Source organism: Chelmon rostratus, chromosome 4, assembly GCF_017976325.1.
Source record: "Chelmon rostratus isolate fCheRos1 chromosome 4, fCheRos1.pri, whole genome shotgun sequence".
Taxonomy (NCBI): Eukaryota; Metazoa; Chordata; class Actinopteri; order Chaetodontiformes; family Chaetodontidae; genus Chelmon; species Chelmon rostratus.
In genome coordinates, this window is record NC_055661.1 from 1,794,793 (window position 1) to 1,810,107 (window position 15,315).

Here is a 15,315-nt window from a genome sequence, read left to right on the forward strand (position 1 = left end):
CTCATACAATTCTGGTGGAGCAGAACTACTTTTGATACAGCTATAATGATTGAGACAGTAGAAAATCATATTACAGATCAATGCATATCAATGTGTTATTTGAAACGATGTATTATCCTGGGTGAGGCAGCAGTAAGTCTCTGCCACCTGTCCTGGTTTTAATGGAAACAGTGGAAGTCTATTACTTCCTGATATAAGGAAACCCTGCAGCTCAGTGGCGGTATACTTGGCATGGACCCTAAGAGTAATGGGGGAAAAAAACATCGTTACTTTAGCTCAACAGCAGTTGTTGGAGGAGGGAAGACTGTTCCTCGTGCTCTCTTTCCTAACCTGTGACAAGACTGGACGAAGCAGCCTTTTAACCCAAATCTCAAACTAGTGCCCCCATCTACTCTAACCAAGCCTGTTTAATTTTGTTAGCAAATGATCATATTTTGATTTTATTTACTTTATTGTTTTAGAGTCCTAACTTTCTGGAATCATGGTTGTACACTTCGCCAGCGTCATGGTGGGGGTTTGGGGGTTTAGTTTAGTTTGAAAGAATTTCTCCTCATGTGTCGTGTTTGGTTTAACTCCCTGCCTTTGACTCTTTGCAGACTAGCTTCACCCGTCACGTGTTGTTTTGTCAGTTTTGGTTGTTAAAGCTTGAGTTTTCTTCTTCATCCTGCCTCCTGAGTGTCCTGCGTTTAGGTCTTTTTCAGCTAACTAAACCCAACAGCCAGGCTCTCTAGCTTCTGTCCAGTTAGTCCAGTGCTGCAGAAATGAAAATCACTGGACTTGAAGTTGGAAAGTGAGTCTTTCTGCTCCACTGTCTTCTTACTCACCAGTGGGAACAGTGGGGTTGATATGACAGCTGACTCATGATGTGAGGGTGGAGGTGAGCAGGGGTAGGAGTGTGAAGGAAGACCGGCTGTTAAATATGCTTAGGGAACACTTTGGTATCTGGCAGCACACTTAAAGAACTAGACTGTGAAAATGTCCCTGTTCAGACCTCTCTATACTGTCAGAAATGATCCAGGGAGATAAATGGAAACTGACAAGGATTAAATTGCACTGAGGTAGTTAAAGGTTTTATTTTGAAAAACAAGGCCGTTGATGTGACAGGGTTGTATTTCGAGGATGTGATCAGGCCAACAAAAGAAGGCAGGAAATCCAGAGGAGTAATGATCAAGAGGAATAAAAATGCTTAGTCACGTGGCCGAGGAATCTTGTGCTGCAGAGACCATCAGTCGCATATTGATCTGCGGCTCCATATTTAATACAGGAGGTCCAACAGCTCTGCTGAGATCAAAACAGAAAACGAGCCTGAATAAAGCTGCAACAAACTGTGATGGAGCTGCAGGTGACAGGAATATGGGAGGGAATTCAGTGACACCCTGTCACCGCCTGCCAGCAATTATGCTGAATGTCAACTGGAACACTTTTTCACCTGGAATTGATTTCATTTTAGTTCAGTCTTATCTGGATGAGGAAAGACATTCTGAGCGGGGCGGTGTTTGGCTGAATGCATCTGCAGCAGCAGTGGGAGGGATTACTAATAGCTCAGCATCTAGTGTTAGTTAGCAGTTTCCACATTAGTCAGCAGATATACATCCATCTAAAAGCAAGGCTCTACACTGGCTGTCTTTTCAATTTGTGTGGTCACAGACAAATCATATTTTGAAGGAGCACAGATGCACCACAGGAACCGTGTCTACAGTACTTCCTTCCATTAACTCTATTAGTCTAGAAAGGAATGGAACGTTATTAAAGTGGCACTAACTACTATTAAAAGTAGATCAAAAGACCATGTGAAAGAGGTCACTCATAGCGATGAACCCACAGAGAGTTGTGACTGAGCTGCAGCTCCCCTCAGCTCTGCAGAGCGTTTTGCTGTGTATCTGCTCAGCACAAACAGCAGACTGACACAGTTAGGTGACGTGCTGTGGATTACACGTCTCCAGATGATAACAAAAGCACGAGTGAAGGAAAGTAAGAGAGACACAGCTATGGTGACTGATAATAGAAGTGCTGCAGTGCAGTAAACCTTCATGGGAGCTGTAGTTTTCTAGATGGTAATAAGTTAAATGTTGGTTGACGTTGATCAAGTCATGAAGGCTACAGATTCTCCTGGGTAATGCTATAGTAGGTACTCATTAATATGGAGAGTAAAATAAACTCTCACTGAGAGATTGTATTGATTTATAGAATCTAGGGTCAAACATGCAAAGAATTATGGTCACTGTAGTTCACTGAAATGCTTTGTACTTGGAAGTAGAACAGCCAGTGTAATATTCTGCATCACTGCAAGGACAATGAACACAGAAGAAAGATTTACGTTATGAACCCAGAGGATGAAAACATCATCACCCTGGGTAGTAATGTCACCACTACGGTTAGAAATGCTGTAGCAGCATAACAATTTTGCCACTATCAGTGAGTGCAGAAGCATCATCAGTGAAATACACGAGCATCGTGTCAAACAGGCTGGTAGTGTTACAGGTACTGAAATCATCACTTATGTGGAAAGCACCAGAATTCCTCCCCAGGACACGACAGCTGTATGAAGTCTGCCTCTAGACCTGCTACCTTCTGCGACAGTGTCAATCCAGATGCTGCCCTGACAGGCTGATTCCACCTGAGCTGGCAGCCCATTCTCCTCAGCAGCTCCTATCGCCCATCACATGTAGAAATCTGAAGTGTGTCATGTAGGAGAACGAATACAAGAATAGGAGAACACAGACTCTTTAAGAAACACTATTCACTATGAGTGTCTGAAATGTGTGAAGTGTCTACTGAAATGTGTAAAAATACATCCCTTGTTGTTTCAGCTTTGATATGATGGAAACTTAAACTCAGGGCACGGCTTTAGATGTGCTCCACTGTTACGAACGAATTGATGTTATTCTGATTTGATTGATTTACTAATCAATATTGCAAGTTTAAAGTTTTTCACACTATATTACACTGACTATACAGAATGGGTGAATATCCAATTCACAAGAAAATAGCCATCACAGATTGCCCTTTAAGTTGGGGGCCAGTTCTTCTCTCCACACAAAGGAAGTAATTACGAACTAATTTGGTCCCTTGAAAGAGCATCACAGATCCTCCTGCCTCCCAAACATTTGCTGGGCTTCTCTGCTCTCATTCTGCCTCTGCCTCCGTCTCTTCTGCTCTTTGGTCTCTTTGGCCTTTTCTCTTCAGCCTCCTTTTTCTTCTGCCTCTTCGGCTTTGTGTTTGTTTCGGTCCTCCTCGCAGCCTTGCAAGCCACTGATGTTGTTTCGGCCAGATGGATAATCTATTATTTTGTAATCTCCCATTTTGTTTGTGTGGATAAACCTTTCAAGATTTTTTGGTTTGAACTCCAGCATCCAAACTCTGCAGCTCGCCACTGAACACACGCTGTGTGCCTGCTGTGAGGCCTCAGCTAGTCTGAGACTGGAGACCTCCTCCTGAACCAGCTGCTTCACTGAACCTCCAGCAGTTCTCATCTGACTGTCACCCTGGCAGCTGAGGATCATGGAGTCTGCTTCGCCTCATCATCAGCCCTTCATCACCACAGAGGCATGAGGAACTGAGCACCTCCGATGTGTTCTGTCTGAGAGTTGATGCAGAGCTAATTCTAAATTTGATGATGTAATTAATTTTCCTCCTTGATTAAATGTGGTGCTCCATATTTAATATTAGTTCCAAAGTGTAGCAACCCCGACAGTCAGCATGTTTGTAAAGGCAGCCTAATGTCTGTGAGGGACCAGTACTGGGGGAGGAAATCTTGATTTTATCCTACAGGTGCTGCTAAGGTCTTTCTGTCTCATTTTATCTTATGTTGCCACAAAAAGAAGTAAATGGCTTCATGGACTTGGTACTTGTATTAACAATAAACTTTAGTCCAAATCTTAATGTATTCCTGGTGCCTTAAATTCAGCATTTGACAGTATAAATCATTTGGTAGTAAAATATCTAGTTGTATTGTTTATTTAAACAGCTATAATCTTTATGGTTTAACAGGGAAAACATCATTTTGTAACATTATACTCATAATATACTCCAAATTAGAACATCTTTAATGTTCAGTGGTTACTTTCTGATTATGGTCCAACTATTAATGCTGACTCACTTAATAAAAACACACGACACCATCTCATATTCCACAAGCACCCACAGCAGTCCACTGTGGCCAACACAGTCCCATCTGTCACTTGAGAACACTATATCATGACTGGCATTATGGGCTAACCTCTGCAGTGCTGAAGATACACAACAACCTGTTTGCTGTCCCCACATCTGGCCCTATGACAGCTAACACTCGTTAGCCCTTATCTTTGCTTTCCAGTTTTCAGTTCCAACGTTGATATCAGCTGTGTATAAGAAGCCACTGACCAGGTACAAGGTTGCAGCAGTAAGCAGATGAGACCACTCACTCTCAGTGGACTGAAAAAAACAAATAATGACCAGTGAATGGGTTTAGACGTGTCAGTGTCTTTACCTGCTTGGAATCCATTTCATGGATGGGTGCGTCGGAGAAGCAGTAGTGATGGAAGAGGCCCATCTTCTGGTTGAACAGGCAGTGGACGACATGAGCCCTCGCGTTCTGCCACTTAATGAGACGGACCAGCTCGCGATTCAGAGAGGCGCCCAGGTCCACAGACCAGTTATAGCTGTACAGCGTCACCTAGAGGCGTGATGGTTACAGTTAGATATACGACAAGTCAAAAACACCCCAAACATGTCTACTCTTAAATTCAGAGTATGTTTCATCCTTTCTTTTAATTCTTTGTTGATATGCACAAATGACATTTCCAAGAAATGCCCTGCTTCCCTCTGCAATGAGGCACTGCAAATGCTTTGTATAACCTGATAAAATGTTGTTTAAAGAATGGCCATAAGACATTACAACTGCAACATCATCATTTCTTCTGCGCACAATTTTAATCTCTAAATATGTTCAGTATAGAAATATTAACAGTTATAACTCTGAAAAGATAATAGAATGTAATGTGTTTAATCTAATCCATTAAATAACATGTACTTACTGTCACACTAACTGTGAAACCAACTATGAACACTATACATAAATACACATTTGCACAATAAGCGATTTTATCTACACATCTTCAGTCCTGTTCAGAGCTGGTTGGTTGTTTAAATCACCAAAAAAAGGATGATTCTGTTATGTGTGAGACGACATCAAGCATCACTTAGACCTTTTTTTCCAACTTTGGAAAAGAAAATGCAACAAATACATACACACATATAAATGTACTGAATTGTTATGTGTTGTTAAAATGCTAAATAATCATGCACCTGCAACTTGGCACAAAAACATCTTCAAAATTAACAGGAATTCTAATTCAAGTGCAAACCTTTTAAATGCAGCAACAACTTGATCAGGAATTAAAATTCCAGTATAAAACAATACAACTGCATTTATAGTTTTAACAATCAGTGAGACGTCTGTTCCATTTTTTGACACAAGCTTTGTGGGAAAATTTGACCTGTGTGCTGGTGCTGCAGATGCATGATGGATGTAAAACATGTGTTTGAGGGTTAACATAGTATTGAATTGATTAGATCAGTCTATAGATCGGCCCCACTGTCACTGACGGTTGATGGACAGTCTCTAACTGGTGCTACACTGATAGCAGAAATCACACTATTCTTGTTCAGGCTCTAATGTGAATGAAATGAATCTCAGCTAGCTAGTGTCATGTTAGAGTCATGAGTCTGAAATTATCAGTGAAAATTTCCACTCTGCCAGACAAAAAAAAAACCCCTGCATGAATAGAAGAAAACAGCTAAACCCCACCACATTCCTTTTTCTGGATACCAGCGAGTACAGACTACAGAGGAAAATGGGAATATTTCTGTGGTCAAACTTGGAGCCTGTGGAGTTTGGCTTTGAGGGCTTTGCAGTGATCATGTTATATAGTAATACTTATATTATTGTTATATTTTAAGTGACCTGAAGACACTGTTGGAGAAACAGCATTTGGATTTTTTAAAGACGAAGTTACTCATGCAACTTGAGTTCATACTTCAGCTACATGCACTACACAGAACTTACCATTTAGTCTATACAGTCATTTAAGTTACAGTGAGGCATGTAAACACTAGAGCAGTGCAGACATCACATACAACTGGACATGTTATTCCATTATCTGAAAACTGCACTTCATTAGCTTTGAAACTCAGGTCAGGCAGGTGGTGAGAGGGTGGAATTAGCCACTGTTGTTTCTCTCTCTGGTGCTTTGCTTCTGCCCTTCAATGTGGCGGTCCTCATTTGGGCTCAAAGTACAGATATGTCAAACAAACATGCATGATGACATACTAGTGGAGCTGAGGCTTTTTATTGTGTGTTAGATGGAGCAGAGACCAGTGAGGAGAGATGCACTTCTGCATTTAATAAAGTGTAATTCAGTGGTCACAGACGTCCTCACAGCTGAAACAAACATGACCTTTTGGATTTGTAAGAGCTCTGTCTTGTTCGCCGCTCGGCCTGAGGGCTATTCACAATACACTTGCCAAGTCACCTTTTTGTCCAGGATGCTGATGAAGAGGAACCTCTGGCGGGGAGCCAGTCCTGCCCCGGCCTGGCTGGGACTGAACCAATCACTCTGCTCCAGAGCCTCGAAGCGCTGGAAGCCCTTATGAGCTGGGCAGAAGAGAGAGAAACCCAGTGAGACGGAAAGAAACGGGAATCAAAGCCAGACAGCACACCGTGGCAAGTCCTTTAACATGGGCCCCCTCCTCACTGCCAGGACCTTCTTTCATCTATTCTTTACCTAACTATAGGACTACAGTCCATGGACAGCACCGGGCCGTGACTTTTACGTCTACTTTTTACATGTATTCATTTTCATTTGCACATTAACTGGGGAACTGCTCCATAAGCCCAGAGGCCTAATGCACTGAATCAGCCTGGATCCTCTGAGAGCAAACATGGACAGTGTTTATTCTTTGCATTCCCCAATGTAACATGTACTTGTCACATTCCAGTATCTCTGTATCTACATGTTGTGGATATTACACCTTAGCAGGAAGGACACAGAGCACTGTGAGGTAATGTCACTACCAGAGACACGTTAAACAGTATTTGAACTGCTTCAGTTCCTAACTTCTTTAAACCAAAGGCGAAAAGTTTTTATTTCTTGTAGCTTTGGGGCTATTTATTACTGCACTGGAGCACTAAAACAGCACTATGATTAATACCGTATGTCTTTGTTTTTTTATTATGTTGTCAGTGTCTAGCTTATTTCATTCTAGCCTTTTTTTTTATTTATTATATTTTTATTATTAAAGAAACTCATTGGGATCTATCTTCATGCAGGCATGCAGCACAAAGCACAGCTCTGTACTGGCTGAGTACTCAGGCACACTGACCACTGCCTGTGCTGGGTTTAGTACACTGACAGGCCTCCAAGCTCCCGTTTTTTACTAACTTACTCTTGTAATTGACTTACGTTATAAAGTCAAAGATTTTGTTAAAATCCCAGCTCACAATAGCTTAGAATGGACAGAACTTTATGTATTATTCTGAAGGAAATGATTGTTCCAAAGACGCTCAGTATACATAGTAAAAAAAATATATAAATATCACCAGAAGATGTGAATAGTTTATTAAATGTATGTGACTTAAAGCTGCAGCCGACTGTCTGTGGCACACCTTGTTTATCATGAGATGTCATGAGATCCTGATTCAAATCTTAGTTGACATGACACGATCAGCTGATCTTTTCACCACAAAACAAGCAAAACAAGCAGTCCACTCTGACTGTACAGTGGTGAGACTCTTCATTCACAAATGATCTTTGGCCGAGTGCAGACACAAATTTGCAGACAGCAGGTTAACCTGACAACAGCCAAACATCACTGTGACCTGCCATTAGCAACAGCTGACAGAATCTGCTGCTGGTGGAGGTGGTCTTTCTATCTGGCCAAAGCAACAGTCAGTGGAAGCTAAAGATTACAAATTCTGGTTGACAAAATTTCCTTTTTATTAACCTTTAAATGTCCAAAATCACAGAAACTCCATTCATCGTCTTGACTGTGCTTTGTGCTGCACATCTCTATTGGCAAAAAGAGGCCCCATGTCTTTGTTTTACGCCTTATGTAGAGATGTAAAGCCATTTGAATTGAAAGCTACTTGCCTTTTTAACCACCTTCAAGTGTTGTTTGTTAACTAATGCATTCATTTCCCGGCCTGGGGATAAATAAAGTTTTATCTTACCTTTTTTTTTTAATCTTATTTGAGAAAGAAAATCCAAAAAATATATTAGGCACTACATTTTTATCAAAAAACAAAACAAAACAAATCCCATCAGCATCAATTTGTTAAGCTGAAAGGCCAACTTACGTGTGAACCTATTTAGCACTGGGGTGTTTTCCTCATCTGAACTGTCTTCTGTAGGCAAACAGAGATGGTACAAACAGCAAGGCGGCATGACAGTGAAAAACACAGCTCAACACAAACTGATGTAAGCAGACACTCGCAAAATAGCACAGTTATGTTAGACAGCTGCTAGCATGGACAGAGAAACACAGAATCAAAGAGCGGCAGCAAGGAGAGCATGTTGAAAGCTGTGACACAGAACGCTCATGCTTGGACCTCTCCCTCTACACTACACCAAAGGTTAAAGCAGGTGTTAACAACATGGTGCCGGCAGAGGTTTATGTAAGTCTTTCCACACTGTCATACACTAACTCAGGCCTGTATAAACACGGATCAATATCAGCTCCTCTGGATACGAACCTCATGTCACCATCACATTCTGTCATCTTTTGTCTTTCATTTTAATCTCAAATACATTATATTACCACTTTAATTACATGTTCATGTTCTTCACTATCTGTCCCTTCAAATTTAAAGCCCTCATTTCCATTCACATCAAAGTTATGACTTAGAAGAGGCTCCATCTCACAGTCACCACAGAATATTCTGAGATAGAAGACTGGCTTGGGCATTTCCAACATGTAGACTGACATTAGGTCAGTGGAGTCCGGTGGACTTCGTAAAGAAGGCAAAATGATTTTTTTGCAAGAAGCCAAACGAGAACTACAGGTCCCAGAAAGCATTGTGGAACAACAAACATCCAGTTCCTGAGGTGTAAACCCTGTACAAAGTCTAAGGGCTGAGATGTGTAGGACAGTTGTAATTAACTTACTGTTTTAAAATGCTTTTGGGCTGCTTTTATTCCAACTTCAACAGCAAAGCCTTCTAAATATGTTATCAGACCCAAAAAATAGCAGTGCAATTGGAAGTGCAAGGGGCTGCACTGGTCACATGATAGTCTTTTTTTTTATTAGCAGGTGCCATCTGAGTGAATGACTCCCCCACAAATCAAATATACCTCCTGTCATTTTTAGAAAGGTTAAAAATACGTGAGATTTACGGGGAAAATGGGTTGACAGGTCTGCACTACATTGACGTGTGATTCCAGTGAATCATTTCCAGTGAGAAACATGCTGTCTTCACTTAGAGGCTATTTTTCCAGAGAAACACAGAGGACTGATGGAGAGCTTCATCACATGGAGCAACAACCTCCACCTGAAGATCAATACCAGCAGAAACAATGAGCTCGTGGTGGCTGACAATGATTCTGTTGCTGCAAAGAAGCTGCAAACTGTAAAACGTGAATGTTTCACCCACATCGTCAACCCAGCAGCACAGAAGAGCTCTACAATCAGCACAGTTTCAAGGTGGAGACCCAAGATTAGTGTCACCATTTTAGTATCTGAGCAAATGTGAAGTCTGGTCACAGTCTGCCTTCTGTTCCTGAGATATGGAGTCGAATAATGTTCAGAAAAGTGTTTTCACCTCTTGGGTATAAAATATCATCACTTCATGATTACATCCCATTAGACATTTGTGTGAAATTTTGTCATAATTAGGAACAAATACTTGAGTTATGGCCAAAAGTGTGCTTTTTGAGGTCACCTTTGACCACCAAATGTCACTTCATCCTTGGGTCCAAGTGAATGTCTGTGCTAAATTTAAAGAAAATCCCTCAAGGTGTTCCTGAAATATCGCGTTCATGAGAATGACACAGACGTCCAAACAATGGCCAAACATATTTCTTTCACCAGCACAGAGGCATAAATAAGAGGTTGTTTATGACTGTATGTCAAAACCTGACTGACTATAGATGGTCATCATTGTGGATGCTGTAGTTTCCTAAACAGTGCAAAGGATGAACATTGATCCAGTAGCAAACTGCAGTGAATGCTTACAGACACTGATGCTAGCATTTACCTTGCTCTGTACTACAGTGCCACTGATGGAAGTTTCGGCCAATCAGAATGAAGCTCCTTGTAGCACCTGGAGGCTGAGTGAGGTTCTGGACAAGAGGAAATGGTACAAACACGTCTCCAGATGGGGGGCAGCTAAGAGGTTTAGGAAAGAGAGAAAAACATTATTGTGGACTCGATGACAGACAGAAACCTTAAAGTCTACTTTTCTGTCAATGATATTTTCTACAGACATTACTTCAGTTTGCTCAGCTTATTTAAGGGACATGAAGGACATTTCTTAGGGGCTTTATGCAACTAGACCTTGCCACTGTCAAGTAGAAACTTGTAAATGTATGGAGATGTAACTTGGATAAAAGCAGTATGAAGTTTAGTTTCAGTTTAGTTTCAAGGTTAAGCCCTGTATGCAGCCGGTTTAACTGTAATGATGAAGACTCACCAACAAATTTGAATTATCAGTGATGAAATCAGTTGAAATGTCATCTAAATTGAGTTTGAATGTCAGTTAGGATGTAAGCAGCGACAGCAGTTAAAATGTCAGTTTATGCAACTAGGCAAGATCACTAAAGCCTCAACAGCAGTATGTGTCACTTTGGACTCAAAAAGGAAGAAGAAACTTTGTGATTCAGAACTCTGTAATAACACTTTTGAAAAGTCATTTCATACCCCGCACAAACAACTCACCTTCTCTTTTCAAATGCCTTCACTGTTGTATCGCTGGCCAGAAAACTGACCAAATTGACAATCTCTGCCAAGATGGAAGGCAGAAGGAAGTGTGAAGCAATTTCAGCTGTGCACTGCTGAATGGAAGGGCAACCTGTTTACCAGCAGGCGGGTCAGAAGGAAAACAGAGCTGCAGTGAGTCATCTTACAGAATATAAGACCTCTCATCATCAGAAGTCCTTCTGATCAATTCTCATTCTGGCAGAACATACGGGGGAATACAGAATACTTACCGAGTTTAGCCATAAAAGTAATCCACGGCTGGCAGGTAACCTGGTAGTTGGGGTGTAGAGTGCCCACGTCTCCCTCCTCCAACTGAGACACCTGCCGCCTACACAGCCACAGAACAGCATACATGAGGACATTTCTACAGGCCCTGTAGCACTGAAAGACATGAGCTGCTGGTTTGAAGGCTTGTCGATCGCTGTCAATAACACAGCGAGTTGGTGGTCATGTGCTGAGGTGTTTGGCTTTCACTCAATTTCAGGATAGTGTTTTTGAGGAAATTCATGACACTGTGCACCCACGGGACTGTAGCAGCAGTGCTTTGCACAACCTTCAGCTGTGAACGTGGACATTCTTTGTTCTGGTTATTTTTCAAACAGAAATGCAGAGGCATCATTTTAGACTGAATCACTACAGCACACAGATCTGCTCTGTAAATGACATCTGCTCTACCTTTGAGAAGAAAATCACTTACCACAAGAAAGAAATGTGTACTGTTTGGTGTCATGACAGTGCCCCCTGTCTGTGCATGTACCATGACACAGCACAAAAACACCCTGGGACCACAACTCACATTAGCAATGCTGGTTAATCACCAGAAACAAATAACTGTATCAGGCAGGGTTCTGCCTTAGAAACACTGCCTACCTCTAACTGTGCATGACGCTGCCTCACCGAACTGCTGCAGCGAGACAGCAGCTGGAGGCTACACAGACAGAGTGCTGCTGCAGCACTGCTACCGCCTGCCCTATCATTCTACACTGAAATAATGAGAGAGAGAGGGACAGAGAGGGACAGAGAGAGAGAGAGAGACAGAGAGAGAGAGAGACAGAGAGAGACAGACAGAGAGACAGAGAGAGAGAGACAGAGAGAGAGAGAGACAGAGAGAGAGAGACAGACAGAGAGAGAGAGAGCGCACTGAAAACATACTTCCCCTTACCTGATATGTTTTCATGTCCGTGACATATTCTACAGAAATGCACACAGAGTGAAAGATGGACTGTTGCTGGTCTGAACCTGTCTACATGGGTGCTGACAGGAAAAGCATGCGCACTGTCCTGGATGTTAGCCTCAAAGGCTAACTTTAATGTGTGTAAAAAAGAAAAAAAAACAATTAAAAATAAAACAACATAAAAATGTACTGCAGAATACAGTGCAGATGGCTGAAAGTAAAAAAACAAAACCAAACAAAAAAAAAAAACACAAGCACATGATTGTCTCCTTCCCATCTGCATTGGACACGACTTCTGTTCCACTTTCCACCAAACAAGAACGCACCAGGGAAAATGGCAGTTTGGAGATGAGATCTCATTAGTAGTGTTGGCAAATTTTAGCATAAAACCTGCATTAACTGACTGCTTTGGCCACTAGGGGGCAGTGCAACATGCTCTAAACACAGCAGTGACATTGTAAATACATGGCGAACGTGTTGGCAAACATCTACCAACGTCGACATCCAGCAGACACAGAGCGGCATTAGCATTCACGGTCACTATGTGTTCACCAGCTAGTGTCTGAATTTGTCAGTCTGCCATGTGGCTGCTGGATACAGTTTGCTGTGGGTTTGATGAAAACAGCTGCCTGCTGTTGCTGAAAACAACACAGATGACACAGAGACAGTGACCCAAAAAAACAGCTCCGTACAGCTGAGGGACACAGTTCACACTGCTCACAGTCATTTGACCTGTTCATATTAAAATGTATTGATCGGAGTCACTTTAAAAACAGACCTGTACATTTCAACATTTCAGTTTCAGCACCAGTCGTTTTAGATGCAGGACCATGTTGTACTTCCTCCACACCATTGCGAACAAAGCCGCCTGTCCTTGGCCTGGAAGCTACAGCTATCTGCACACATTTGTTTACATTGTGTGTGTTTGTTCCTATTGACTCAGCTGTCAATCAGCTGCACACTGCCCCGCTCAGAGGCTCTGGGGTTAAAGGAGTATTTTGATTTACGCCCAAGGACCCGTTCCCCTTCCAGTCATGAAAAACATTAGCATTCCATTTGGAAATCCTTTTTCACATTACTTCTGTTTGCAAAAAAAGGGGTGACCTTTTTGTGATTTTCATCAAATCTTTGCAGCTTTAGCATTCATTAGGAATAATGCAGTGCATTCATGTTACTTATACAATTTCCCACCTCTGGGCCTGCTCCAGCTCCACAGCCATAGCTTTCTCCTGGCTCCACTGCTGCTTTACATTCTCCGTCTTGTGTCTACGTCGTGCTGCTCGGCCCTCCTCTCCCTTTTCTTGTACTATGTCATCAGTTGTCTTTGGGCTCCCAAGCTCTGATGAGTCTGGCTTACTCTGCAAGGATGGAAAGGGGCAGAGTTAAGTCAAAAAATACCCAATATATAAAGCTGTGAAGAGTAGGAAAACCAACAAGGCCCTGTCCGAGGATCTCAGGTTGGTGCACTGACTCATATGAAATAATAAAGTGGAAAATGTAACCATGACACAGATCAAGACATGCCTCAAAAGTGATTCACGCCAACTTAAAAATAACCTAAAACTCACAACTAGCCTGTGGCTTCTTTACAAAGAAAAACGTCCTGTGCTCTGCACAAACTGCAGGCGTGTGTGTTAAGTACCCTGCACATAAAGCCAGACATCACAGCATTACAGTAGCTTGGGTAGGATGTGATAGCTGCACAGATAATCACTGTTTTTACATGCTGGTCCAGGCTGAGGCTGCTGTGATCAATATTTCAGCAGCGCTTGTCCATCTTATAGGCTAATGATTCAGGTTCAGGCCTATTCAATGGATTAGAATTTCCATGACCTTTTATAAGAACTTTAGATTTTTCGTGCCCTGAGTGGCAGAGCGTTAGCTCTCAATGTCTGAGCCTGCCACCTCCCTGTGGGTTTGGTGCATTGCAGGACGGTTACAGCAGGGTGTCATAATGATGGAAAGTGGTAATATACAGTGTGTCTGCCTCTGGATGAGCTAAAGGTAAAGCATGAACAGGGAACAGGATTTCACCTGAAAGTGACTCTTTGTTTCTAGTATGAAGTCTTGAGTGTGTCAGCAAAACAATCAGAGACTTTTCTGGTTTTTAATTCAAATCACTGAATATATTGACATCATGTCATTTTTTGGTTGCACAATGCTTTCACATTTTCATTCAGTTCAGAAACTGGCTTCTAATTTTTAAAGACATTTTGGTGTGTTGTTATTGAAATATTAAAGATGAACAGGCAGAGGGTATTATTACATTTACAGAAAGCACTGGAGGTAATCACAGAGTAACTATAGTTTTAATTTAATCCAGTTACACAATATGTCCATGAGTATTGTGAGAAATGCTCATGTAGCCAGTGATTAGGCCCTCAGAGCACAGATCCGTGATGAAAACCTTTCACCTCTGGAGCTACTGACCAGTATGTCCCAGAAGCTCCGGCGGGTGCTCTTGCTGGTGGGTGTGGTGGACTCGGGGGTGCCCGTCCCTGTCATGGGGGTGCTTCCGACGGCTTGGTTTAAGGTGATGGGAGAAGGGCTGGTTTTAAAGACCCGTGAGCCGCTGCGCTGCCTGGGGCTGTCCTTCACTTCTTTCACTTCAGGCAAAGGAATCAACAGTCCTGAAGACACATTTTACAAAGAGACGGACACAGACAAGTGACAGGCTTTTACATTCCAGAGTCTCTCTGACAACGTTTCAGATTTCAGGCCATTCTGTCGTGTAAAGCTTTGGGTTCAGGATCGTTGTTTTGGTTTTTAAAAATTCATTTTGTAAGACATGTCTCTTTTTCTCTGTGACTGTGTCCATGGTCTGTCTCCACGTGTTGCATATAGACATGTAAGGCCAAGTGGGAAGAAACAATGAGAGACCGGGTGGATTTATAACAGCACTGCTTCTATACTGATAGCTCAACATATCAATGTAATGATATACAGACATTTAACTAACAAATTGCCCTGACAGAATGCTTTTAAGTTAACTTCAATATAGACAAAAAGTTTATGTTTCCATCCAGTTCTAAATAAAGTGAGCTCAGAACTTCTCTCATCATACTGGGACGCACACTGAGCAGACTAAACCGTGAATAGTGTGTCAGTTAACTATCTTTGTTTAGCTTGTATGTTGTTGTTGGCCTTGTGTCAGACTGAAGTTGATTCATGTGTGCGGTGCTGTGCTG

The 15,315-nt window shown here is 42.0% G+C and overlaps 1 protein-coding gene across 6 annotated transcripts in view; it reads right to left on the reverse strand.

Annotated features, from left to right (window-relative positions):
* Positions 1 to 15,315, reverse strand: part of szt2 (SZT2 subunit of KICSTOR complex) — a 106,984-nt gene that overhangs the window by 27,503 nt on the left and 64,166 nt on the right. For 5 of the 6 annotated variants that reach the window (XM_041934546.1, XM_041934542.1, XM_041934543.1 and 2 more), the window contains 8 exons: positions 14,558 to 14,757; positions 13,319 to 13,485; positions 11,184 to 11,281; positions 10,912 to 11,044; positions 10,232 to 10,362; positions 8,336 to 8,383; positions 6,513 to 6,634; positions 4,469 to 4,654 (listed from right to left, as the gene is read on the reverse strand). In XM_041934546.1, the coding sequence (XP_041790480.1) occupies positions 4,469 to 4,654; positions 6,513 to 6,634; positions 8,336 to 8,383; positions 10,232 to 10,362; positions 10,912 to 11,044; positions 11,184 to 11,281; positions 13,319 to 13,485; positions 14,558 to 14,757 (1,085 nt within the window). The remainder of the gene's footprint in view (positions 1 to 4,468; positions 4,655 to 6,512; positions 6,635 to 8,335; positions 8,384 to 10,231; positions 10,363 to 10,911; positions 11,045 to 11,183; positions 11,282 to 13,318; positions 13,486 to 14,557; positions 14,758 to 15,315) is intronic. The other variant, XM_041934541.1, reaches the window with a different exon arrangement.